Source organism: Raphanus sativus, unplaced genomic scaffold (assembly GCF_000801105.2).
Source record: "Raphanus sativus cultivar WK10039 unplaced genomic scaffold, ASM80110v3 Scaffold1131, whole genome shotgun sequence".
Lineage (NCBI taxonomy): Eukaryota > Viridiplantae > Streptophyta > Magnoliopsida > Brassicales > Brassicaceae > Raphanus > Raphanus sativus.
The window spans coordinates 1-24,506 of NW_026616445.1; the positions used below are offsets into that span (position 1 = coordinate 1).

The window sequence follows — 24,506 nt, forward strand, 5'->3', positions numbered from 1 at the left end:
TTTTAGTAAACTAAATATTAAAAAATTAGAATGATTCCTATATACCATGAAAGATAGTTTACAATACATTAATTCAAATGTCGAATGTGGTTTGAAATTTTTAAACTAAAGTGAAGAGTATAAACTTCAGTATATATAGGATTTACCGAAAACTCACTATTTTAGAAGGGGTGTTAACCCACGGATTTTGGAAAAAATTTAAAAAATATGAAAATCTGGTTTTAGTGTATAGTTTCATTAGGCACTAACATAATATGATGGTCAAAGAGTTTAGAACCTCTGATGTTTCCGTTTTCTAGATGATGAAGATTTTATAATGCTAATTCTACTAATCTAGTCAGTATATGTAATTTTAGTAAACTAAATATTAAAAGATTAGAGTGATTCCTATATACCATGAAAGATAGTTTAGAACACATTAATTCAAATGTTGAATGCGGTTTGAAATTTTTAAACAAAAGTGAAGAGTATAAACTTCAGTATATAGAGGATTTACCGAAAACTCATTATTTTTAGAAGGGATTAACCCACGGATTTTGAAAAAAATTCAAAAATATGAAAATCTGGTTTTAGTATAGTTTCATCGAGCACTAACATAAGATGATGGTCAAAGAGTTTTTATCTTGTTGTCTCTGTTTCTCTAGATAATGAAGATTTTATAATGTTAATTCCATTAATCTAAATAATGAAGATTTTATGTATCTCAAATACTATTGATGAGAGAGGTGTAGTTAATAACAACTTACATATATTTCTGTTATTTTTTTAATATATGTGAAAAATGTCAAAATGACACTAATTTAGAAACGGAGAGAGTATTACATGTATCTTTTACCAATGGGAATCTTTTAAATTCATACGCTCAGTATGACGTCGATGAATTTTTATTTCCAAATAATTGGCTTCCTCATAGTTGGAGTTAAATAAAGAAAGAAGTAATAATACTAAAAAAAAATAGAATTGCCCTCTATAAAATAGGTTACACCGCACTTATAAACCCTTCTTCAGCTTCCTTGTTTCCTCGTGTCTGTGTGTGATTTGGACTTGAGAGAGAAGAAAAAGACACTCGGAAGATCCTCACTGCTGCCCTCCGATTCAACACATGATGTCTGAGTTCCAGTACCACGAGGTTCTATAATTCTCTCTCTCTCTTATATCACTCTGAGATCCAGAGTAATGAGTGTGAAAGCATAATGATATGAGTCTCCATACCATGTTTTCTTGAAACAGGATTACATAAGAAACTCAAGGGGTGTTGAGCTGTTTGCTTGTAGATGGATCCCATCTTCCTTTCCCAAAGCTCTTGTTTTCCTCTGCCATGGTAATTTTGTTTCTTATTAAGAATCATAAAAACTCTAGTGAGTTCATGAGTGCAGAAAATATAACTGATAGAAAAACGAATTTGGTGTTTGTGCAGGTTACGGAATGGAGTGCAGCGACTCCATGAGAGGTATTTGGTTTATCTTCTTCATCCCATGTATGCATTATATGATGTGTGTGTGTTGAGTTAGGCATTTTGAAATATTTGAAGAAAACCAGGTGTTTGATGATATAAGGTAGAGATGTTGCAAATCTTTCATTTATTTTTTGGGATTCTTAAAATTAACATATTTTGTTTTCACTTTTCAATGAATAGTATAGGCATGGGCATTTCGGGTATCGGTACGGTTCAGTTCGGTCCTGGTATTTCGGGTTTTGGGATAGTTCGGGTAGAGGGTAAGAGGATTCATTTACTATTTGACATATTTTCGGTTCGGTTCGGTTCGGATAGTTTCAGGTTCGGTTCGGATAGTAAAACTAGGAACTAGAAAATACCCGAAAAAATTCGGTTCTTATTTGGTTCTGGTTCAGCTAGTTCGGATATTTATGATAAATTATCAAACAATTAGGATGATTTAGATAAAAAAAATTAGATATTTTGGATTACTTTCGATATTTTGGATAAAACTACTTTCGGATAATTCGGTAATTCGGATATTTTATAATAATGTAGTTATCTTTAAATATTTTGGATTCTTTTAAAAACCTTTTTAGTTATAAATATATATATATATAATTAATATTTTTATATATTCGGATATCCTTGCGGTTCTCTGTTTGGTTCCGGTTCGGTTCGGTTATTTCAGATATAGAATATAGAGTATTTGAGGGTATTTAGGATATACATGTACATGTAATCCATTCATCCAAATTATATGCTAATCAAACAGTTTTTTGAATTTTCTTACCTGTACCATATCATTTGATTAAGATTTGAGATGTTTAGCTATAAGCTTCTCATTCTAGGACATTTTTGTTTAGCTTTTACTGTGGACCCTATAACCATTTAAAGGATATGGTGGATCAAAATATTTTTTAAATGCCTCTTGAGTCAATGGATGGATGGAGGGATTGTGTTAGGAGCAGTGGGTCAACAAGTCTTGTGTGGTTGGTTGGTTTGGGTTGGAGAACTACCCCAGAACATTTTGGTTATTTAATTGCATTTAATTTCTGGCCATTCCTTGGTCAGAGAGTAACCGATATGAATTTAATAGTCGCTTTTTGTTTTCATTTCTTTTTATCCTTGTGTTACATGAACTATATATAAAAGTATAAACACCTTCCGTCTATGACTTGGTGGTTGATAAAATTGATTCTATTAGGTAGGTGTTTGAAACTAACTAAACCTAACCCTGACCCAACACGTTGTGTACGGTTTTAGAATGCGGAATCAGACTAGCTTCAGCCGGATACGCGGTTTTTGGTATGGACTATGAAGGTCATGGTCGGTCCATGGGATCTCGTTGCTACATCAAGAAGTTTGAAAACATTGTAAATGATTGTTACGACTATTACACCTCTATTTGTGGTATGGCATTTACATTACAACACCGTCCGTATATCATTTCTTCTCCTTTGGATTGTCTTAGCCTACCCATGCATGTTCTTAATTAATTAATTTTCATGCGACGCCAGCGCAAGGGGAGTACATGGAGAAAGGCAGATTCTTGTATGGAGAATCTATGGGAGGCGCAGTCACTTTATTGCTTCACAAGAAAGATCCTTCCTTTTGGAACGGCGCCGTTCTTGTCGCTCCAATGTGCAAGATATCAGAGAAGGTGAAGCCACATCCGGTGGTGATCAATCTGTTAACTAGAGTCGAAGAGATGATACCTAAGTGGAAAATAGTTCCAACAAAGAACGTGATTAACGTTGCTTTCAAGGACCTTGCCAAGCGCGAAGAGGTCTCACTAGTCTTATGGAATATTTAAATATATCTCTCACCATGTAAAGATTTGGCTCTAGATAGACAGATGGTTTATTTGGTGGTAAAATGCAGGTAAAGAACAATAAGCTGATATATCAAGACAAGCCTAGGCTCAAGACCGCACTTGAAATGCTTAGGACAAGCATGAACCTCGAAGACAGTCTCGACGAGGTTCACTTTTGATTAGTTTATTTAATTTGTTAAGTTCCCCGTCATGATGAGCTTACTATTTCACAACAAACTGGCTTTGACTTAATATACACGTATCATTTTTCTTAGGTCTCATCTTCTCACCCCTAACGAAAATTACTTGACACGTCAATGCAGAGTCTTTGATAATCTGATTTGGTTATTTTTTGGCAGATAACAATGCCCTTCTTTGTGTTACACGGAGAAGCAGACATAGTGACGGATCCAGAGATAAGCAAAGCCTTGTACGAGAAAGCTAGCTCAAGAGACAAGACTCTCAAGTTGTATCCTGGGATGTGGCATGCTCTGACGTCAGGTGAGCCTGATAACAACGTCGATCTTGTTTTTGCTGACATCACCAGTTGGCTTGATCGTAGAACAGCTGACCCAGCATCTCTCACTGTCACTCCTGTACGAGCTACTACCACTGCTAGTGTGGAGAGAGTTATTGTGACAAGTAACGGTAAAAGGAGAGCTAAACGTAGCTACTTGAACCTCCTATGCGGTTTGAACGGTGGACGTTTGGTTCCTCGATCTAGTGGTGCTATGTAAATGTAATAATTTCAAACAAAAAAAAAACAGAGAAGATGATACTGTTGTTTCTCAGTCTATTTATCTGGAAAAAGAGTTGAGCTATTAAAAATATGGGTTTCAAGGTTACAAAAAATGTATATATATATATATATTCACTTATAAAGCGTGCATGGCAAGTATGGGTTAATTTGGGATATAAGTTGTTATCGTGCGAAAGACATGAGTTGAAGAAGAAACTGGAGATTACGACATCGCTAGTAGTGGTTAATAGATCTTAATTAACTTGTGTGGGAGAACTAAGGAACACAGGGCCTCTCTCTCTCTGTTCTCATGAAGAGCCTCAAGAATAACACTCAGGTATCATCTTGAGTTTGTTGAGGAAGAAATTATTATGTATATGAAGAGTTGATTAAAAGGTCATGTGTTTATGTATGTATGTATGGAATGCAGGTGAGTTAATCAATTGCCGGAACAACAGGAAACTTGTTGGGCGAGTGAGGGCCTTTGACAGACACTGCAACATGGTTCTTCTTGAAAACGTCCGAGAGATGTGGACTGAGGTCACCCTTTCTCCTCCTCAACTCAGTTTGCATGTAGTATTCTTGAAAACGTCTCAGATGCTTTTGTTTTTCTATGGGGTGGTAGGTTCAGGAAACTGGAAAAGGGCAAGAAGAAGGCACTTCCGGTCAACAGAGATCGTTTCATAAGCAAGATGTTTCTCGGAGGAGACTCCCGTCATCATCGTGAGAAGAGAGGACTTGAGAGGCTTGTTTGTGCTGAAAATGATAAATTATTCTTGTAGGTATCTTCTGAGCTTAGACATTTTATGTGAGTCTGAAGTTGAGACGAAATAATCCTTTGTTTACCCGTAATCTAGTAGTCATTTGTGTTCAGTAGCTTGAGATTCCAGTAAAAATAACAAATGTATAAAAATCGGTGTCTCAACTACATTAACACACGGGGAGTAGCAAAACGGCAATAAAACATAAAACAAAAAAGGGAAGGGTAAATAAAAAAATGAAGATCCTGTCTCTACGAGATTCCTGCTGCTGCAGCGGTCATGGAGTTATAAAAGAGCTTAGACCGGGGGCTACTTATTCTGTTGATGAAGAAGTGGCCTCCTGATTTTGGTCGCCAAAGACACGCTGACGGAAATCTTTGACCATAAGTGGGAGTCCTTGGCGGAGAGCCACCTTTGGTTCCCAACCAAGAAGCTCTTTGGCCTTTGTTATGTCTGGTTTCCTCTTGTGTGGGTCATCCTCCGTGTTTGGTCTAAACTCTATCTTTGCGTTCGGGTCTATAGTCTCTTGGACCACCTTAGCGAGCTCAAGCATGGTGAATTCACCGGGGTTACCAAGGTTAAATGGGCCAACATGTTCTCCTTCCATCAACCTCATCAGCCCCTCCACCTAAATATCACATTCAAGTGTTTTTTAACAATAATACTCTCAATCAACAAACAATCCAATGTAATGGAGAAACAGAAAAATTTAGAATGTTTTAGCAAATCTATAAGCAGTAGGGGGCTACAATGAAACAAACTTTTCTATTGCATTGAATGAATGAAGTAAAGGAGGAAAAGGTGGGAAAAGATACCAGATCAGAGACAAACTGGAAGCTCCGGGTCTGCTTACCATCGCCATAAACAGTCAAAGGCTCTTTTCTTAAAGCCTGCATTGCATTTGCACCCCCAATTACCATTCCATTACACACTTAATCTCTCACTGGTATGCCAGTTGGCATTACTCTGTAAGATATAAAAAAAAGGAAACGTATGATTACCTGAGCAACGAAGTTGCTAACCACACGACCATCATCAATACACATCCGAGGCCCATAAGTATTGAAGATCCGAGCTATCCTAACCTGTTAATAATAAAAGTCAGTCAAAAATCAGTATCTGTATTTTGCTATATAACATGAAAGATTAAAGACCTCAACATTGGCGCCTCTGTGGTAGTCCATGGCCAACGTCTCGGCCGTACGTTTTCCTTCGTCGTAACAACTCCGAACACCTGTGGTGGAATGGAATGGAATGGAATGGAATGGAATGGAATGGAATGGGGAGTTCCAATTGTCACAAAGCTCAACTACACTAGTACTATGTTTTTCTGAATTGCAGAGTAGAGGGAAAAAGTAGTAATACCGATGGGATTGACGTTGCCCCAGTAAGTCTCAACCTGAGGGTGCTGCAGAGGATCTCCGTACACCTCACTCGTACTCGTCAGCAGGAATCTCGCTCCCACTCTCTTCGCCAGCCCCAACATGTTCAACGTCCCCACCACGTTGGTCTTGATGGTCTTGACGGGGTTGAACTTGTAGTGAACAGGAGAAGCAGGGCAGGCGAGATGGTAGATGTGGTCAACCTCGAGAAGGATGGGCTCGACGACGTCGTGCCTGATGAGCTCGAAGTTAGGGTTACCGAAATGATGCATCACGTTCTCTTTGCTCCCCGTGAAGAAGTTGTCCACCACGATCACCTTGTCTCCTCTCGCCATCAATCTGTCCACCAGGTGTGACCCCACGAAACCGGCCCCGCCGGTCACCACCACACGAAGACCTTTGCGTTTCAGACCCAGAGGGATCCTCCCTCCCACCGATCCCATGCTAATGTACTCTTCTATCCTACTCCTACTCTGCTGCGCCAACGAGGAGGACGACGATGATCTCATCTCGGAAAGCGGATCCGAGTTGTACTGAATCCGAATGGAGGAGGATGGAGAGAAAAGAGTGAAGGCTAAGGTGGCAATTGCAATGCCGACGAGAACGAAGACGAGTCTCTGTTCCCTCAGCATGTAACGGATCGCCTTCATTGCCTTCCGATTGTATGCTTGATGGGCTTCTGCTTGCTCCATCTCGTCTCGCCGATACCCCATCTTCTTCTTCTTCTTTTTTTGATTATTGAAATGTTGGATCCAATATCGGTGGAATAAAGAGCCACGGTGAGAGAGAGTCTTGGTAGGAGAATTAATCGGAGTCGAACTCGCCGGTGACTGAGTCGATCCACTTTTCTTTTTTGGACAATACTGAAAAAGGCCTTATGGGCTTTCTCAATTTTTGTATTACAAGGCGCGTTAGCCTCCTTTTTTATCCATTGCTCATTTTTATGTTAGATCCGTTTAGGATTATACTTCATGTTTCAACAACTGTTTATTTGTTTTCTTGTACGTTTTGGGTCTGGGCTGCTGGAGTGAACGAAATTAGCAGGATGGTAAAATAGATAAAAGTAATCTGGATCATCACATTCGGCTATATATATATTTACCCAAAACATTATAAGCCTCTTAGTTTCAAATTTAGGCCTCACTAGCAAAGCAACAATTGAAAGTGTTCATATCATCCACCCATCCCTTTCCCCCATTCCTAAACATACTCGTCTTCCACAAATAAATGCATATTTCAGATTTTTGCAAGTTTATGAAAACCGACAGGAGAGGCATTCAGTATATAGGATAATAGGACATGTAAAAGCTTATTAAATGTGACTATGACGACATATGGCTTAGTTTCGCCTAGCCTCACCAACCCAATTTAAAACCCATCCTTTTATATAATATATGTGCTTACAAGAAAAACTAAACCCAATTAATACTCATCATCCCATGCATGATGTATGCTTATGTGGAATCAAAAATTCGTTAGATAATAAAACAAACAATTCATCATTAAATCGTTTTATTTCTTTCTGAAAAGTACTGGAAAAAATTGTCTGCAAATTGTCATGAAACTTGCGGAAGGGCAAAATGGCTAACATGTAACTGTGTATTTCGTTTTGACTGATCATCGATCATACATTTGTAAATAAAAACTGATAAAATTTGGATAGTTTTTTTTATGTAGTGTGTAATAATAATAAGCGCAATGGCGTAGACTACAACTACAAGCCATCATAAGCAAGCTTGTTCAGTAGCGCCAGAGCGTTGCTGCATAACTGCATACACCTGCTCGCCCTCCTCCGGATCATCCTCACCGTCCACGAACTAATTGACGTCTCCTCAAATCCATCTAGACACGTGTCCTCATCCGTGAGTGCAGAGCTCAACCACGTGGCCAGATCGCTCATCTGCTGCTGAAACTCGCTGTCGGCGTCCAGTTTCCGGAGAAGTGCGAGCGACTTGTACAGATTCCCCAGGGAGTCCACGAACAGCTCTCGACAATCCGATAACGCGACTCTCTCGCGTTTCCCAACCGCCAGACTCCGCGTTTTCAGCAAGAGTCTCAGGATCTGTTTGGTGTCGGTTATGGTCACCGCGACGCCAGCGCGGGCCCACTTGCTCGAGTTGTTTTCGGCGACGACTGCAAACGGCCATAGCGTTCGAAAGCATAGCTGTTGGTACTGCGTTACGCTGCACGCGTTTTTAACATACCTGCTGTACCGCGTTAACCTACACGGGTTTGTATCGTCTGTGTGGTTGCGCCCAGAGGCTAACGACGGGTTTGAGTTTAGTGCCAGAAGAAGAGAGAGAAGAGCAAACGTGATAGAAGAATTCATGTGGTTTACAAGAAAGATCTAAACTAGCTCTCTGGACGATCGATATTATTGATTGAAATAAATATAGAGAGACAGCTACTATATATACACATACACACGAAGGAACTGATGGGATTATTACGTAACTTTTAACCCTTCTATCTTATTAAAACACAAACATTCTATTGGACCTAACATTTATTTTGTAAGTTTTTAAATTAAATACATCTTTATACTTTATAGTTAAACTTACATTTAATCATTAATGTTTCTTTCTTTATACTACTATCTATGTTTCCAAACAATATATTTATTTTTTTATACTACTATCAATGTTTCCAAACAATATATTTTTTATACTACTATCAATGTTTCCAAACAATACAATAATTAATCTTAGTTATGTTATATCTATTATTTTCTTTTTAAAATTTTGTAGAAACGTCATAATTTCATAAATTGTAAACTAATGAACTTTAAAATTTGGAGTATAAGATTACAAATTATGAAATTATTACAATTAAATCAAATTAGATTACATATCGGCCATCCAACAGTTCAATCGGTTAGTCTCGGGTTTTAGTAATTTTTTAATATGAATATTTTAAAAACCTAAATTGAATTGTCAGATCTCCGAATTAACCGGTATAATCACAATCGGGTTGAATTTAAAAACACTGATTTAAATGCAAAAATATTTTAAATACACACTTTTAAAAATTACCAAAATATTTGTTAAGTTATTAGTGAAATTTTTCATCGTAAAATATTCCGCGCTTCCAAAGCGCGGGTCAAGATCTAGTTTTAATTAAGATACAATACAAGATACGTCAACTTGAAGTTTTAAAGCATATGGGAAAGTCCATTTGTAGGTATTATTATAGTAATCACTATAACGACTAAACATTAATGGTTGTTAGCCATACTTTAGGTTTAGGTGTATGGTGTAGTTTTCCATTTCTTTTACCATTTAAAGTAGAGACTACCACAAGATCATATACGTAAATATATTTTGCTTTCTAGATTATTAAACTAATGGATTAATGAATGTACTAACACAAATAGTCATTTTCTAAATTTCGAGGGTTGCAGAGGAAGCAAGAGAAAGGTGAGAAGCAATAATGAAAGTTAAAAAGACTATGAAAAAGTCAGCTGGAGCCGACAGATTGGTAACTCTTTAAGCTTAATTCTCTGATCCCCTAATCATTTAATGTGTTTGTGAATTATTAAATTTGATTATTGTTTTCCTTGAAGCAAGAGGGAAATTTTTGTTTTTTTAAAAAAATATCTAAAGACCAGTTTTGAATTAAGTTTTTTTTTATATCATCTAATAGATTAATATTGATTTTCAATACTAAATTACACACAAATCCGGCTGGGAATACATTCCCACCGGAACCAAGAGTTGACAAGGATCTAGATCCCTCCAGAATTAAGTTCAAACACAGCAACAAACGCCTAACTAGAAACAACAGAAGACCAGCTTTAGTACAGGTAAAGCCAAAGAAAATTTTGAATTGGAGTTAGTTTCACAATTATAGCTTGTATATATGGGGGTCAGAATCAAATCATTCAATACCCAAAAAATGACCGGTTACAAGATCGTTATCTAAACCGGTTGAATGACATTGATAGTGTGATGTGTGTTGGCGTTGAAAATGGACGAGCCCACTGAAAATGAACCTAAGTTTTGTTCTTATTCATACGTGTTACTTAGCCCAAATTCACCGACTATCCACATTTTGGCAATGAGGAAATGATGTTGAAATGTTATAGTTCATCATATAATTTAGTTCAGGAATAGCGAATACTCTGCTATTAAAAGAGTATATGTGATAAACAACCACACACAAAGATTGTCTTGAATCATTTCACATCAAGGTAAACATTATTTCACTCTTTGGCACAATTTTGATTTGACTATGCAGATACACTTTATTTTGGCTGTTGGGTGATCATCAGACCTTGATCTTAGGCTTCTTCACGATCATCACGGAGCAATGCGCATGGTGAGCACAGTAGTCGCTCACGCTCCCCATAACCGCCCTGTTCCAAACACAGAGACAAGTGATGATGATCATTGTCAAGTTCACTAATTAACAAGGATACCATATATATTTTTAAAGGGATGGATACATGCATATATAGATGAATAATTAATTTATTAACTGACCTCTTGATAGCTCCATGACCATGGTTTCCCACAACAAGAAGAGAAGCATGGTGTTTATCCACAGCCTCGCACAGGATATTCCTCGCATCGCCTTCGAAAACTTCCATAGTCGCGTCATGAACCTACACATATCAAACGTAGAATAATTGAGAAGAAGGTAGTTTGCGGCCAAGCTAGGGAGCTAACCAAAATATTGGATAATAATTGTTCAGGAGAAAGTAGGGAAAAAGGAAAACGTGTGTCTATAGACTAGCTTGATGCTTTTGAATGATTCACACAACCTAAACCTCATATAACAACAATACATGATGAATGAATAACGAAGTAACACACACATGTAGTAGTCTTATAAAATAGTCTCATGATCATCCGCACGTACGTACCGATTTGCTCTCACAGATTCCTTTGGCCTTGTCGACAACCTTAGCAGCGGTATGCTTCAAATCTGCATCAACATGAGGCACAACCTCCGCAATTCCGGGACCAGCGAAACCAACGGCAGAGACGGCGTTAAGTTTGGCGTGGATGATTAAGAGCTTGAACGGAAAATTCGGAGCATAAGGAGCGAAGAAACGATCAAGCGTCCACTCCAAAGCGTAGGTGCTCTGCTCGCTTTCGTCCAGACCGACGACCATCAGCGGTTTCTCCTCTCCGGTAGCCATGACAATCTTTTGTTTGAGCTTAATTATGGAAGAAGAAGAAGAAGAATAAGATTCCAAAATGATGTAGCAGAGAGAAAAGAGAGAGAGCTTTCTTTCTATACAGCAAGTGAAAGAGGAAGGAATGCGATACTGTGATGGTCCTCGTTACTACTTTATGCCCCTCTTCTTTCTTTTCTTTTTTGATCCATTAACCGAATATTTTACTTGTTTTGCATGGTCGCTTTCATTGTTACGTGGCCCAGAAATTAGTTTTCGAGTTTCAACATTGCGGGCCTAGGCCCAAATTAAGTTCAGCGTGGAAGATAATTTGTAGAACATGCAATACAAAGATACACTGCCTAGTCACATAGCCAAAGCAACAATAAACTCGGTAACTCTTTAACTTATGTATCTTTATTCGATTATAATCGGGTTTTCAACTGAACTGCATTCATCATAAACATAACTTTTTAAAGCAACATTACTAGGAGGAAGCAGGCAGCAGCTAACGAAGAAGACAAGTTGCTCTGACAAGCAGGTGGAACAACGACCAGGCGGTGTATATATTTTTCGAAGCAAACATCTTTTTTTTTTGAATAAAGAAGCAAACATCTGCATAAGCTGTAAATTCTTTTCTGCAAAAATAGTGTCAGTAGTTTTCCGGTCATTTTCTTCTTCTAGATATATATGTAAAAGAAGGTAAGTAAATGCCAGTTTGATTAGTCAGCCTTGCATAATTCTGCGGTTTAGACATCCTCTATATTCATCTTCGAGTACTTGGGATGATCGTAGTGGTAAAGTGTAACATGTTTCAATTCCTATAGTAGTTAGGTCAAGGATGAAGTTCTTGAAAACTGTAAACCTTTGGGTTAACTGGACCTCTTCCATCTAATTGTGAGATAAGAGCTCATGAACTTAATTGGTCTCTTTCAGTAGAAAAAAATATAAAAATTTGGGGCAACCGCCTCAAAGACAGAGATGAAATAAAAAATAATAATGCGCATCCAGGGAATCGAACCCTGGTCAGTACCGTGGGAGGGTACTATGATACCACTACACCAGATGCGCTTGTTGTATATTAGTGACCAGCTATTTTTCTAGTTACTATAGTATTCCTTCTTCATTGGATTTTCTTGGTTACACATGATTTTTTTTTTTTTTTTTGCTGGGACTTGGGCTAAAAAAGGGTACAAAATCACCAATGATTAGCTAAAATGCTACTCCTTCAGTTTCATAAAGAATGTTATATTGGTTACATTTTTAATAAATATTAAGAAACTGATAAAAATGTATTTATGTTTTCACTATTTTTATCTAACTAATAACATTTTGAATAAATAAATATATTTATAAGATTAATATACTTTTAATTAATATTGAGCTGAATGTAAGCATAAATCACATTAAAATTGTAAAACGATATTTTTTGTATAACAAGAAATATATTAAAGTGATATGAAACAGAAACTGAGAAAAAAAGAGTAACTATTAATTCTTTAGCCTATCAAAACTCAAAAGGTTCAGTTGTCTTTTGGTCTGTTGGGAATGTCAATAAATACCTCTTATGATCATATAAGAGTGCACTTATCTTTGATAAAAAAAAAAAGAGTACACTTTTATCTTAGTTTAAGCCCATAGAGAAGCCCAAATTATTAGTCGGTGTCTGTCATTTGTTCTTTTTATTTCTGGATCAAAATGTGTCTGTCTTCTTCGCGCGCTCCCACGACTACGAAAATGCATATATAATAATTAGTTAAGCTGATAAAAAAAGGATCGTAATCGTCCAAAAAGCTGTGTAAGCCATGCAGGCATGAGCATATACAAGCACGTGTCCACCCTTCTTTTTTTCTTTCAGAAAGTCGATTCATATCCAAAACAAAAACCAATTTTATAGTTAGCACTCCACGTGTATCCCATCTCTGTTAATGGCTCGACACTTGTCTCTCCGACACCAGAGCCTGGAGTCTTGCCTTGTTATTCTTTCTTCTATATAGTTGAGCTCCTGATTATTCTCTGACCAAGCTGCTTCTTCTCTTCTCATTTGCTCAATCGCTCCCTATCTCAATCTTAATATTCTGCGTTGGACGACGTTGTAATGGATTCTCAGGACATCAGGTACCGTGGCGGAGACGACAGAGACGCTGCAACCACCGCTATGGCCGAGACGGACAGGAAACACGCTGACGACAACAACAACAACAACAAAGGCAAACGCGATCAAAAGAGGGCGATGGCCAAACGCGGTCTTAAATCGCTTACGGTGGCGGTTGCGGCTCCTGTGCTCGTGATGCTCTTCGAAACGTATTTCCTCGGCGGCTACGGCAATCGTGCACGTTCCTCGTCGTGGATCCCGCCTCCGTGGGTCCTACACGCGACTCGTCTGGCGTCGAGCGGTCTGATGGGCTTGGCTGCGTGGCTCGTATGGGTGGACGGTGGATTCCACAAGAAGCCGAATGCTCTGTATCTTTACTTGGCTCAGTTTACGCTTTGTTTGCTTTGGGGTCCGGTTACTTTTGTGCTCGGGTCAGGATTAGCCGGGCTTGTGGTGTGGTTGGGTCAATCTGCGGCCTTGTTCAGATGCTACAAGGCCTTTAATGAGATCAGTCCGGTCGCTGGTAATCTAGTAAAGCTGTGTTTGGCTTTTACTGCGTTCGTTGCTGCCGTGAATGTAAAGCTTGCAATCGCCTGAGATATTATGATGTTATAAGCCAACAATGACGTGATGGTCTTTGAAAATTCGACGTTGTAGTCTCAGTAATCAAGTGTGTGTTTTTACGAGTGTTTTGTAATATAACACTAAATAAATAAACAAGTTGTGACCTTCCTACAACTTTAAACCCAATGGAGCTACTACCATTTCAAGATGATTATCTTTCAAACTTCCATTTAAAGAAATTGCCTTTCAAATACAATAATAAAAAAAAAAGATCTGAGACATCTCAAAGCTCAAGCAACTGTCTTCGTTACTGTTACAACATAAAAGACGCTCCCAAGACAGAACACATGTTTCCAATTATCTTAGTAAGGAGAGTGTCTGTTTCTTTGGCGGTTTCTTGCCGGCTTGACGACCAATTCGTTTGAGGTCCAAGATCGGTTGTTGTTGTTCCCAGCAGCAGAATTGTCTTCGGACTTCCAGCAACATAAGCGTCCATCTTCACCACCAGTCCATCCGAATAAACCTGCAGCTCCTCCATACTCGCTTGGCATCTGCAAGACGCTCCTGACGACATCTATGTGACCTCCACTAAGAATGGCTTGAGCAGGGCCTATTGATCCAGGGCTTTTATAGTTCACCGGAAAATAACCGATGGTACCAGCGCAGGTTCCACCTACCACCCATAAGTGTTCACCCCCTGGACAATAGCAATCAACGAAATAGTCAACCTGCAAACAAAAAAGGGAAATGAGAAAGAAATTTAGCAACGATTAGGTCTCTCTCTCTCTCTCTCAAGTGTTTTAATGTTTGGTTAGAATGAGGTTTTCACATTATCTTGACTCCAGCGATCAGATGCAAGCTCCCGAGCTTTCTCAAGGTTGACTTCACAGCTTCCATCTTGCCAGTTCCAGATGCTAGAAAAGGGAGGGAGGGTAACCAGATAAGAGACAAGCTCAATTGAAGAGACTAGTCAGTAGTCACAGAGTGAGTGTAAAGGTAAGCACCTAAGAGTTTCAATGTGAGTGAGACACCAGAGCTTTTGATAGCAATCTCCAAGGAAACCTATCTTGCCAACTGAGGTTCCCACGTTGATCACCTAAAAACAAGAAGGGAAAGGGAAAGGGAAAGGGGGAGGGATCTCTCATGTATTCTGTCAATCAAAAGCTCGTAGAAAAAAAGAAAAGAAAAAGAAACATACAGAATCGAGATGGTCATCGTCGTTGATATCACCTTCAGTGTTGAAGAGACAAATCAAACCGTCAACAGAGGCAGAAACAAGTTTGTTCCGATTGTTAGGAACAAAGCGTACCTAGGTAGGGGGGGACACACGCAAATACAATTAACTTAACAAACGAACGAAACGAACTCACTCTAGAGAAGATGCAAAAAAAAAGAGAGACGGACACAAACCTGAGTGACATCGTCCATGTGGGATTCCTCAAGACAAGCAACTTGCTTAGAGTTTCTCCAGTCCCAAAGACAAACCTGCACCCCAAATCCATGCACTTTTGAGACGCCTGTAACAGCAAAAGGGGAACATGGAGTACTCCGGAAAAAGAACCTGGTGTTTGCATCCAGCAGCGAGAAGATGATCAGCAGAACCTCCAAAGGAGAAGCTAAAGACCTCTTGACCATTATCAGCAGCATCAATACACGCTACCTGCTGGAAAGAACGGGTGTCCCAAGATCTGATGGTACCATCGGAGGAGCAAGAGTGAAGAAGGTGTGGAGAGTTGGTTGAAAACTCTATTTGGTTTACTGTATCCGAGTGTCCTTTCAATTCTCCGTAGTATTGAGCTGTCTCCGGCGAGTATAGCTTTACGCTGTTCGTCGACAAGGACACCGCTATTGCCGTCCAATCACCTCTGTCACATCCACACACAAATGATTATTCTCTCTCTCTATCTCAATTCAATTTGGTTTTGGTTTTGGTTTTGGTTTGGAAAGAGTGAATTACAATAATTGAGATTTGCTCACTTACTTTGGGACAATCTGGAACACGTAGTCCGACCCGAAGTTTGTCGGAATTGAGTTCTTCAGACCAAATCTCTGTGCCGAACAAGACTCACGATTTTGAGACTCCACTTCCATCTCCCACCACACCTTCTTTCTTCCTCTGTTTTGTTTTGGAGGGGTGGGTTTAACAGTTTGTTAGGGTTTGTCGGATCCCAGACGAGTATCACCTCTCTCTCTCTCTCTCTCTAGGCATCAAAGTTTATGTGGGCCGTTTTCTTTTTATTCTTTTGGCCCATTTATGACCCAACATCACTCTGTCATCCACTACCACTGTTTCATTGCTTTTTGGCATATCAACTTTTTGCTTTCTGCTTACTAATGGGTCAAGCAGATGCTAAAGGACTCCGAAGCAATTTGGCTGCGATTGCTACTAATTTTCTTTACTCTCGTTTTCATTTCCTATCTCATCTCCTCAACAATGATATATCTATTTTTCTAAGTTTTTGAGGAAGTGTCTTCAATGCTGACACCATGAATTATCATATTATAATACCATGCATTCATATATATAAGATGTTTATGCATTTGTTGTCCCAGAAGAAACCTGGAGATTATAATTGATACAGAGCAGCTATATAATGCTATCAAATAAAAGTTTTTTTCTATCTTCCACAATTGGGGAAAAAGACTATAGGCCTGTTCGTTTTGAGATCGCCGAATCTGGCGTCAGCGGCTAAAAATTAGTCATGTTTTATTCTTTTTTTGGATGCCGGAGTTCAAAACAGAAGACGCAGCGGCAAAATAATAAAAGAAATTCGGTGGTTCCGCTGACGCTAAAATAAACAGCGGCAAGATAATGAAAGAATTTTGGTGGTTTCGCTCTCGCTAAAACGAAATTCCTTTACCTCATCTCTTACTTTTCCTTTTAAAATTCTGTTTTTGTTGTTTTAATTTTGACGCAACCGCCTCGATCGACGTCAGTCAAAAGAACATGGTTTATGTATTATGTTTTTTTTTTTTTGAAACAGACTATGTACTATGTAGTATAACTAATTAAACGATATACAGTACAAATGAAGATGGATATAACAGTATCGATTAAATAAACAGAATCCAAGCACATGATCTTGAAAAGCTATCTACTCCCACAAAACAATCAGAAAAGCAAAGCAAGAATATGAAACAGCCGATGACTCATGTGCGTCCAGCAAGAGAGACAAAAGAGTATAAGAAAGAAAAGAATATCTTTTTTACTTACAAATTAAAGAATTATAGAATATTTGTCTTTGGCAAGTTGGTGTTAGCGGAATCACAGTTCCAGTCCTATGCTATAGACAATGCATATATATATTCTCACCGAAAGCTCGAATCTCATTCTCACTTTTCTTCTCACAAAGATTCAAACATCTATGGAGATATGTTTAATTACCAGAATCATTTTAGATTATAAATCGACAACTTCTCTTCGTTGCTAATTTTTTTGTCCGCACATCGTTCACTTTGCAAGTACCATTCCTATATATTTTTGTTACGAATTTGGTTTTGTTACTCAAAAATTACAACATATTGATTGATTACTTTTAACGTGTATGGAATCCTAAATATATTTTAATATAACTTGATTAAGTATTTATTTTAAAACTAAAAAGAAAAATGGCACCACTCCAAAAAAAAAAAGTTGTTGTCATAGTCTTTATAACGTCTCTCAACAATTTTATTTTCTCTCCCATTTTCTGTTTTCTTAATAATAACGGGTTTTTTTGAGAAATCATATATATAATGCCTCACTTTTCTCTCTTTAGAGAGCATCCACGTCGGACTATTTTTAATGCCTGTGGGGACCACATTTTGTCTGGTTTCGTATCGTTTGGTCTGATTTGAGTTATCCATGTTTGGTTCGATAATTAAGTCAAACCACTGCGTTTTTTGTTTAGTTCATTAGGGCTTCATTGTTTTATTTCTTCTATCTTCAACACGCCGTCTCCACTTAGCCTAATCTGAATCTGCAAACATAATAATTTTTTTCCTCATCTCTTAACCTCCCCTGTTTTAGCCTATTTCTGTGGTTCAACGTATTTCTATCGTCTCGGAATCCACTGCCCTGTTTCGGTCGGCGAGACCACAAAACAATCAGTGGAAGATGTCTCTGACATATCATGGATCTGCGACATGGATAGAACGCCATTTCTCTTCAGAGATGGCTCTCCAATTCAGGCCTCCCATCCGCAGAAAATGGCTATCGACAGAGTCGACATCGGAGAGAGGACTCGCGCTTCTCAAAACCTAAAAAAAAGGAGAGAAGCTTCTCTTCGTTCATCCTTCTCTCTTGATCAGTACTGATTCCGTAAGTTCAAAAGCGTTGAATTTTTATCTAAGCTTCCAATAAAGTCATGGGCTTTAGATTCCTTTCATGGGTATAGGTGTCGACCAATGGTGAGGCTGGTGAAGTGATGAAGCGTTATGATGTTCTGGATTGACCTTTGCTAGCTACTTATCTTATCAGTGAAGGGAGTCTTCGGAAAGATTCTAGATGCTTTAACTATATCTCTGCTCTTCTGAGACAACCTTACTCGCTTTTATACTGGTATGTTTGTTTTTTTTTTTTTGTTTCTGTTACTGAACTTGAAAATATTCTTTCCATTTGATGGCATTAGTCTCACTCTTTTGGTGTACTCTTTTTGTTTTTCAGGACTCAGATAAAACTTGATATGTACTTGGAAGAATCACAGATTCGAGAACGGGCAATTGAAAGAATCAGTAATGTTGTGAGATATTGTATTCTCTTTCCTTCTCTCAGCTGCAATTTGATGCGTAGAACTTTGCTTTACTTGATCTTGCACGTGATGTGTAGGAGACTGATTGTTATGTCCTGCATCAGACACAGCTGAAAATATGAAGTTGCAAGATGCCCAGATATGTACAAGATCATCCCTCAAACAACCATTGATGAAGGCATCTGGTTGTGAAAGAACTTTATCTTATTTAATTTCTTTTCCTTATTTAATAATGTTCATATTGTTTATATTTAGATTGATTTAATCCTTGCAGGTTACAATAACTACTGAAGTCTCATCAAAAAGTGTAAGAGAGCAATCATTGTCTTTGTTAGTGAGACTATACAAAGAGTTTGGTCTCGGGCCGGAAAAGCATCTACACCGCCGGATAGCTTCCTTTCACTTGGAAAGAGTTCGCTGTTATGATCTTTAATGAAGATGACGGTATCATTAATGGCCCTAGGTAAGATTTTTCTTCACTTACTCGAGTCATATTGTTTTTATTTGAAAAAATTGACATGTTTTTGTATGGGTTTTGGTAGAAGGGAGAGATCATATAAGGTGGCTATCAAGTTCATTGCACTGGCCAATATGCATCACTTGGGCGAGTTTCTAGCTGGTAAACGCGCGGATCGACCACAAACCATTTAAGTAATTGATACGTTCTTTTTTATGAAGTTGTGTGGTTTTAAAGTGTAGGCGTGCGAAATTGTAGAAGGACAACGGTGCACAAAAAGGTTGACGAGAAGCAAATTACTGCTCTTTTGAAAGATACATGCCAGAGCTAAGGGACATAGAAAACGATATTCTAAAGGTAATATTTTCAATGGTTCCTTTGTGAGTTAGAACTGATTAATCTTGGTTTTGGATAATGTTTTGAAAACGGTGCAACACAACGTGTATTATCAAGATCCATATTAACCTTGGTGATCATATCTGAATCTGTCTCCAGAGTTGCAAAATCAATGAAACCCCATTTGTTGAAGGGAAATGTGAGGAAGCATCCACTTCCGCTTCTGCCAGCAACACATTTACAGCTGATGTGAAAGAAGGTGAACGCATACACCACGCCGACACGACTCTGCTCCCGTCTCTTTAGATTTTTTTATATTACTTTGCATTATCTATTTCAGATTTTGCAATATGTTCCCTATTTCCAGGTTTTTTTCAAAGCCATTTACGGCAACTTACCTCATCCAAGGAGAATTATTTCTAAACTTTAGTAGTTAAAAGGATTTGATTTAATATTTAGAATAGAGGTAACAAAATGCAAAACATGTTATATATCATAGCGTAAGTAAACATGCAATATTCAGATATATGTCTCCTTCGCATTCCTACCTTCATTTGCATTTCCAGACGTGCATTAATATGAATTTAGAGATCTCTTGTCTTCTTCTTATACATTTATTCTGATAATCACTACAACTATACTAAACAAAACATCACTACAACTATACTAAGCAAAACACTTGACTCCACCTCCTATAACATTTTAAACTACAATATATGTATCTTTCACATTTCAACAGCGCGGCTTTCACATTTTAACATCCCCGCGCTTGCGCGGGGCTCCGCCCCTAGTAATAATAATGGGTGTTTCTCCTAAAATAATATTATGGGTGAAAAACTCTTGCAATAAGACTCTCCCCTGCCCTAACGTGATTAACACCCCCCTCCCAATCCAAAATGCAATCATGCATGTAACGGTTTATAATCTCTCTTTTTTTATTGTTAACCCTAAAATATTAACGCGGGCCAGGCGATGCACGCACTCACGCATCTTTATGACACTTTCACTAACGTTGTAAATATTATTCACCATAAACCAACAAAAAGGGTGAAATTAATTAATAGCTATGTTTCGAATCCTATTCGAGAATCACTATTGTTAAATGACGATGTATATAAAATAAATAAAAAGAATCCAAAGATTCACTCAAGAACTTGCTATATATAGCCCTACAGATTTCAAGCACTTTACATACTCAAAAACAAAACAAACAAAATATACATCGACCAAAAAAGGCTAAAGCTTAATTATAAAACATACATCGATCTCATGGACAAGGTGATGAGAATGTCGTCAGAGAAAGGAGTGGTGATCTTCACGAAGAGCTCATGTTGTCTCTGCTACGCCGTTCAGATCCTGTTCCGTGACCTTAGGGTTCAACCAACGATCCACGAGATCGACAACGATCCAGACTGCCGCGAAATCGAGAATGCTCTCCTCCGTATCGGCTGTTCCACGGCCGTGCCAGCTGTCTTCGTAGGTGGCAAGCTCGTTGGTTCCACCAATGAAGTCATGTCCCTTCACCTAAGTGGTTCTCTCGTCCCCTTGATCAAACCCTATCAGTCCCTCCTTTACCAGGCCAATTGAACCAACTCGATCGAGATCCTTTATATAATTAATCTTATAAGCTAACTAGTGACAATAAAAAGTTCTTATAGCTAGTGTGTGAGCTCTACGCATACTAGCTACTAGATATATAGAAATTCGGATGAGTTCTTCTTCTGATATTTTATCATATGCGTGTTCTATTGTTTAGCATCTTTCGTGTTTCGCTCTAGTTAATCAACTGGTGTATGTTGATGTACGTATAAGTCTCTGTTTAAATATGCCAATGAAAAGAGTATTTTATATATGTTTATTTTCTTTCATTTTTTTTGGATCTCCAATATTGAAAAGACTTTCCATACTTTTAATAACGAGAGATATTCCAACCTATCCTCTCGACATGGAAAACATGCATGTTTTGATAATCCTAGCTTACTTATGGATTTTAACAAGAAGGCGGCTCATCAAGAAGAACACTTGTATCATTGTATGATATGTTAACCAAGAAGGCGGCTTCAGAATTTTATTTTTAAGAAATTGCAATCTTTTGATGGATGACATTCGATAAAAATATCAAACCAGTGGAGAATGTAGGATTATTTCTTTGTGGGGGAAAATCTTACATAAACTTAAAACATATAGCTAGAAATGTTATCTACTAAGAGAAAATAACAAAAAAGTTCATATTTAACAAATTTGAAATATTTGTGGAGGCACTTGCCACCTTCTTGAGCAATGTAGGTTTACTCTCCAGGGGAAAAAAATATGTGACGTTATCTGAGTTTTAAGTGCAACCACATGATCAACTTGATTTTCTTATCTGATTATTAATTAAAGCATTTTTATTTGTGTACTATTAATTATCTATGAAAATTTTACTAACAAATATGTATATATAACCTCAATTTTGTGTATCTTTTAAGGAGTTTTTCACCAATGTTTTTGTGCACAAATTTCATTATTCAAAGTCTAAAGCGGTACAATGATTACAACCGAAACCGAAGATAAGTTCGACAGTAAGATGAATAATAATAATAAAACAATAAATCATGGAATAGAATGCTTGTCTTTCCAAAAAATAGAAAAATGGAGAAAGAAAATGTAGAAGGGAAAAGTGAAAAAGTCTCTCTTTCCAAAAAAAATCTTTCAGTTGTTGAAATACTCAAACACAAAATATCTTATTTTTATTAGTTACATAAATATATAAAATTTAAAATAATAATATACTTGAGAAACTTATATGGATTTACTCCCACTGCTGCTGTTGATGCTCTTATATTATGTAAGCAATCAATTTAAATTAATCTTTGATAAATTGATATTTCAACGTTTCATTTCATAGTGCATCCCTGATATATTTGAATCTTTTAGAACATTTTAGCATCCCTTCATCATTTTAACGACTTGAATAAACAATTGTTCCCACATCATCTGATATATTTCGTTGAACCAAAAGCGTGTAAAAGCTTACAATATAGACCTTTAAGTTTCATGAAGATATGATTCGCTCTTGAATGCAAAAGGTCGAAGGGTAATAATAAAAGTAGAAGGTGCTTTTCAAGATGTGTGGGACAACTTTTCTTGAACTCCAACTACTTGGGATCGTGGGAGTTGGAGGGGAATCTCATCGGGAGTTGTATAAGACGTGTAAGAAGTAAGAACCACATCCACATTCACTTGTTGTCGCTGTTATAAGATCCAAGATTCTTTGACCGGCGCGTGAGAAAAGCATACCCCTATAGGCTACATATTCGTATCTAAAAAAAAGATATATATCTAGAGAACCTCTATGATTACTTTTTTTTTTTTTTTTTTTTGCTAAAATATTTTCTATTAAATTGCATGAGAAATAAATGTTTTACAAAGCCAAGCTTAGTGGCAAATGCCTTACAAAGAACCGAACCCGAAACTGCAAGCAGTAGATTTTGCAAACTAACAAACCATTTCACTCGCCCAAGTGAATAATTAGCTAGCAGAGCAGTGTAGCGGTAAGAGAGTAGATGAAGAGTAGCTGGGGAACCTTATCATGAATGCCATGCCTGAAAGAGGAGAGAAGCAATGCCAGGGTCGTCCTGTCTAATAGCACCTATCCGTAGCTTGATTATGTTATGAATCTCCTTGATGACTGCAGAGGGGAGCCTAAATCTGCTTCTATGAAGCCTTCCATTACGTTCAGCCCATATGCAGTAGATAGAAGCCTGCCAAGCCAACAGAGTAAGCAGTCTAGTGTGTTTTGGTGTTGTCAAATTCCCCAATGCCGTTAGAGTACCGTGCCAATCTATTGGTGTAGAGAATCCCGATCGAGCAGCTGCAGTGTTCCATATCTCCCAAGAGTATGGGCATGAGAAATATAGGTGATCCCTTGACTCAACGTCCGAGTTGCAGAGCACACAGATAGGATCAACATTAAGCCCCCACTGTACCATCCTATCCTTAGTAGGGCACCTGTTCAAAGCAAACAACCAAGATAGAAACTTGTGCCTCGGGATTCCTCCAGAGAACCAAATTACTTTGCACCAAGGGACTCGCTGGTTATTATCACGCAAGAGGTCATAGACAGCTTTTGTTGAGTAGGCTTTCGTAGGCTTTCCTTGCGGCATCCATTGATAGGTATCAGCTTCATTTGTTAGCGCCAGTGTGGAGAGATGGGTTTGGATGTTTACCAGAGCTTCTGATCTTGCAGGAGGCAGTTGCCAAGAATCAAGCACCCATAATTCTGCCAAGGTAGTAGATTCCGGGATCCCAGTATTGCGTGTGTTTTCCCCTCGGAGATATGTCTTGAGGCTTCTGAATGGTGACCAGTTACTAGACCAGAAATAGCAAGTCTCGCCATTCCCCACCACCATCTTGATCCAGTCAAAGACGGTGTGCCGCTGTAACAGTAGGTAGTTCGCCAGCCAGGAGTTCTTCTGCTTTGTGTTTATGACCCAGAAGTTGTTGATGTTGCCGTCAAGAACCTCCGCTAGGTACCAAGCAGCCCAAATAGAGTCCTGTTTAAAGAAGAGAAGCCAGATAAGTTTTATTGCACAAGCCGCATTCCATACGACCCAGTTCTTTAGCCCTAGACCTCCTTCATGTTTTGGAGCAGAGACCTTGTCCCAAGCCACTTTCGCCGCCCCACTGCCATCCAGTTTGCCTTTCCACAAAAATCTTGAACAAAGTTTATCAATCTCCGCAAGACAAGCTTTAGGCAGAATGTAGGCAGAAGACCAAAAATTAATTATTCCAGAGATGACAGTTGAGATCAATTGTAGCCTTCCCGCGAAAGACAAAGATCTCGAAGTCCAGCTCAAGAACCTCGATTTTATTGCCTGTATCAGTGGGGCACAGTGAAGCATGGAGAGCTTCTTGGTACAGAGAGGCACTCCCAAGTATCTGACAGGTAGAGAGCCAGGAGAAAGGCCTGTAGCAGATGATATAGCCTCCATTTCATGTGGTTTCAAGCCTGCATAGTAGATCGACGTCTTGTCTACGCTTATCCCCAGCCCAGAGCGCGCTTCAAAGTCCCTCAGTAACCCTATAATAGT

General features: G+C 38.3%; 7 protein-coding genes, 1 long non-coding RNA gene and 1 other non-coding gene across 16 annotated transcripts; 4 read left to right on the forward strand and 5 right to left on the reverse strand.

Annotated features, from left to right (window-relative positions):
• The first annotated feature begins 888 nt into the window (after positions 1–888).
• LOC108855892 (caffeoylshikimate esterase) lies at positions 889–4,079 on the forward strand. The gene is made up of 7 exons (XM_018629816.2): positions 889–1,129; positions 1,231–1,321; positions 1,418–1,450; positions 2,702–2,848; positions 2,956–3,224; positions 3,320–3,418; positions 3,611–4,079. Exons 1-7 carry the CDS (start codon positions 1,103–1,105, stop codon positions 3,986–3,988), a joined length of 1,044 nt encoding a protein of 347 aa, XP_018485318.1. The 5' UTR covers positions 889–1,102; the 3' UTR covers positions 3,989–4,079.
• A 795-nt stretch (positions 4,080–4,874) lies between these two features.
• On the reverse strand, positions 4,875–6,960 carry LOC108855891 (UDP-glucuronic acid decarboxylase 4). Its single transcript, XM_018629815.2, has 5 exons — positions 6,117–6,960; positions 5,906–5,985; positions 5,753–5,836; positions 5,567–5,641; positions 4,875–5,379 (listed from the first exon to the last, which is right to left on the reverse strand). Exons 1-5 carry the CDS (start codon positions 6,844–6,846, stop codon positions 5,065–5,067), a joined length of 1,284 nt encoding a protein of 427 aa, XP_018485317.1. The 5' UTR covers positions 6,847–6,960; the 3' UTR covers positions 4,875–5,064.
• Positions 6,961–7,628: 668 nt separating this feature from the next.
• Positions 7,629–8,521, reverse strand: LOC108851860 (pectinesterase inhibitor 6). The gene has a single exon (XM_018625334.1). The coding sequence runs from the start codon at positions 8,460–8,462 to the stop codon at positions 7,848–7,850; it is 615 nt and encodes a 204-aa protein (XP_018480836.1). The 5' UTR covers positions 8,463–8,521; the 3' UTR covers positions 7,629–7,847.
• Positions 8,522–10,198: 1,677 nt separating this feature from the next.
• On the reverse strand, positions 10,199–11,414 carry LOC108849477 (universal stress protein PHOS34). The gene is made up of 3 exons (XM_018623030.1): positions 10,998–11,414; positions 10,615–10,736; positions 10,199–10,487 (listed from the first exon to the last, which is right to left on the reverse strand). The coding sequence occupies exons 1-3, from the start codon at positions 11,274–11,276 to the stop codon at positions 10,400–10,402; spliced, it is 489 nt and encodes a 162-aa protein (XP_018478532.1). The 5' UTR covers positions 11,277–11,414; the 3' UTR covers positions 10,199–10,399.
• An 838-nt stretch (positions 11,415–12,252) lies between these two features.
• On the reverse strand, positions 12,253–12,323 carry TRNAG-CCC (transfer RNA glycine (anticodon CCC)). The gene has a single exon. It is a non-coding gene; the product is annotated as a tRNA-Gly (tRNA).
• A 911-nt stretch (positions 12,324–13,234) lies between these two features.
• Positions 13,235–14,097, forward strand: LOC108848516 (translocator protein homolog). The gene has a single exon (XM_018621906.2). It carries the CDS (start codon positions 13,351–13,353, stop codon positions 13,942–13,944), a length of 594 nt encoding a protein of 197 aa, XP_018477408.1. The 5' UTR covers positions 13,235–13,350; the 3' UTR covers positions 13,945–14,097.
• Positions 14,098–14,122: 25 nt separating this feature from the next.
• LOC130503787 (WD repeat-containing protein GTS1-like) lies at positions 14,123–16,083 on the reverse strand. The gene is made up of 7 exons (XM_056998347.1): positions 15,893–16,083; positions 15,473–15,776; positions 15,322–15,396; positions 15,110–15,220; positions 14,916–15,007; positions 14,741–14,825; positions 14,123–14,639 (listed from the first exon to the last, which is right to left on the reverse strand). The coding sequence occupies exons 1-7, from the start codon at positions 16,000–16,002 to the stop codon at positions 14,274–14,276; spliced, it is 1,143 nt and encodes a 380-aa protein (XP_056854327.1). The 5' UTR covers positions 16,003–16,083; the 3' UTR covers positions 14,123–14,273.
• A 1,704-nt stretch (positions 16,084–17,787) lies between these two features.
• LOC130503786 (uncharacterized) lies at positions 17,788–19,962 on the forward strand. 8 transcript variants are annotated; one of them, XR_008941012.1, is made up of 8 exons: positions 17,793–18,211; positions 18,288–18,451; positions 18,557–18,642; positions 18,719–18,826; positions 18,916–19,104; positions 19,184–19,260; positions 19,341–19,455; positions 19,594–19,962. It is a non-coding gene; the product is annotated as an uncharacterized LOC130503786 (long non-coding RNA). The 8 variants fall into 8 exon arrangements; XR_008941010.1 differs by having other exon boundaries at positions 18,557–18,632; XR_008941014.1 differs by having other exon boundaries at positions 18,557–18,624.
• A 669-nt stretch (positions 19,963–20,631) lies between these two features.
• LOC108837857 (glutaredoxin-C13) lies at positions 20,632–21,302 on the forward strand. Its single transcript, XM_018610864.2, has one exon. The coding sequence runs from the start codon at positions 20,704–20,706 to the stop codon at positions 21,019–21,021; it is 318 nt and encodes a 105-aa protein (XP_018466366.1). The 5' UTR covers positions 20,632–20,703; the 3' UTR covers positions 21,022–21,302.
• Positions 21,303–24,506: the final 3,204 nt, after the last annotated feature.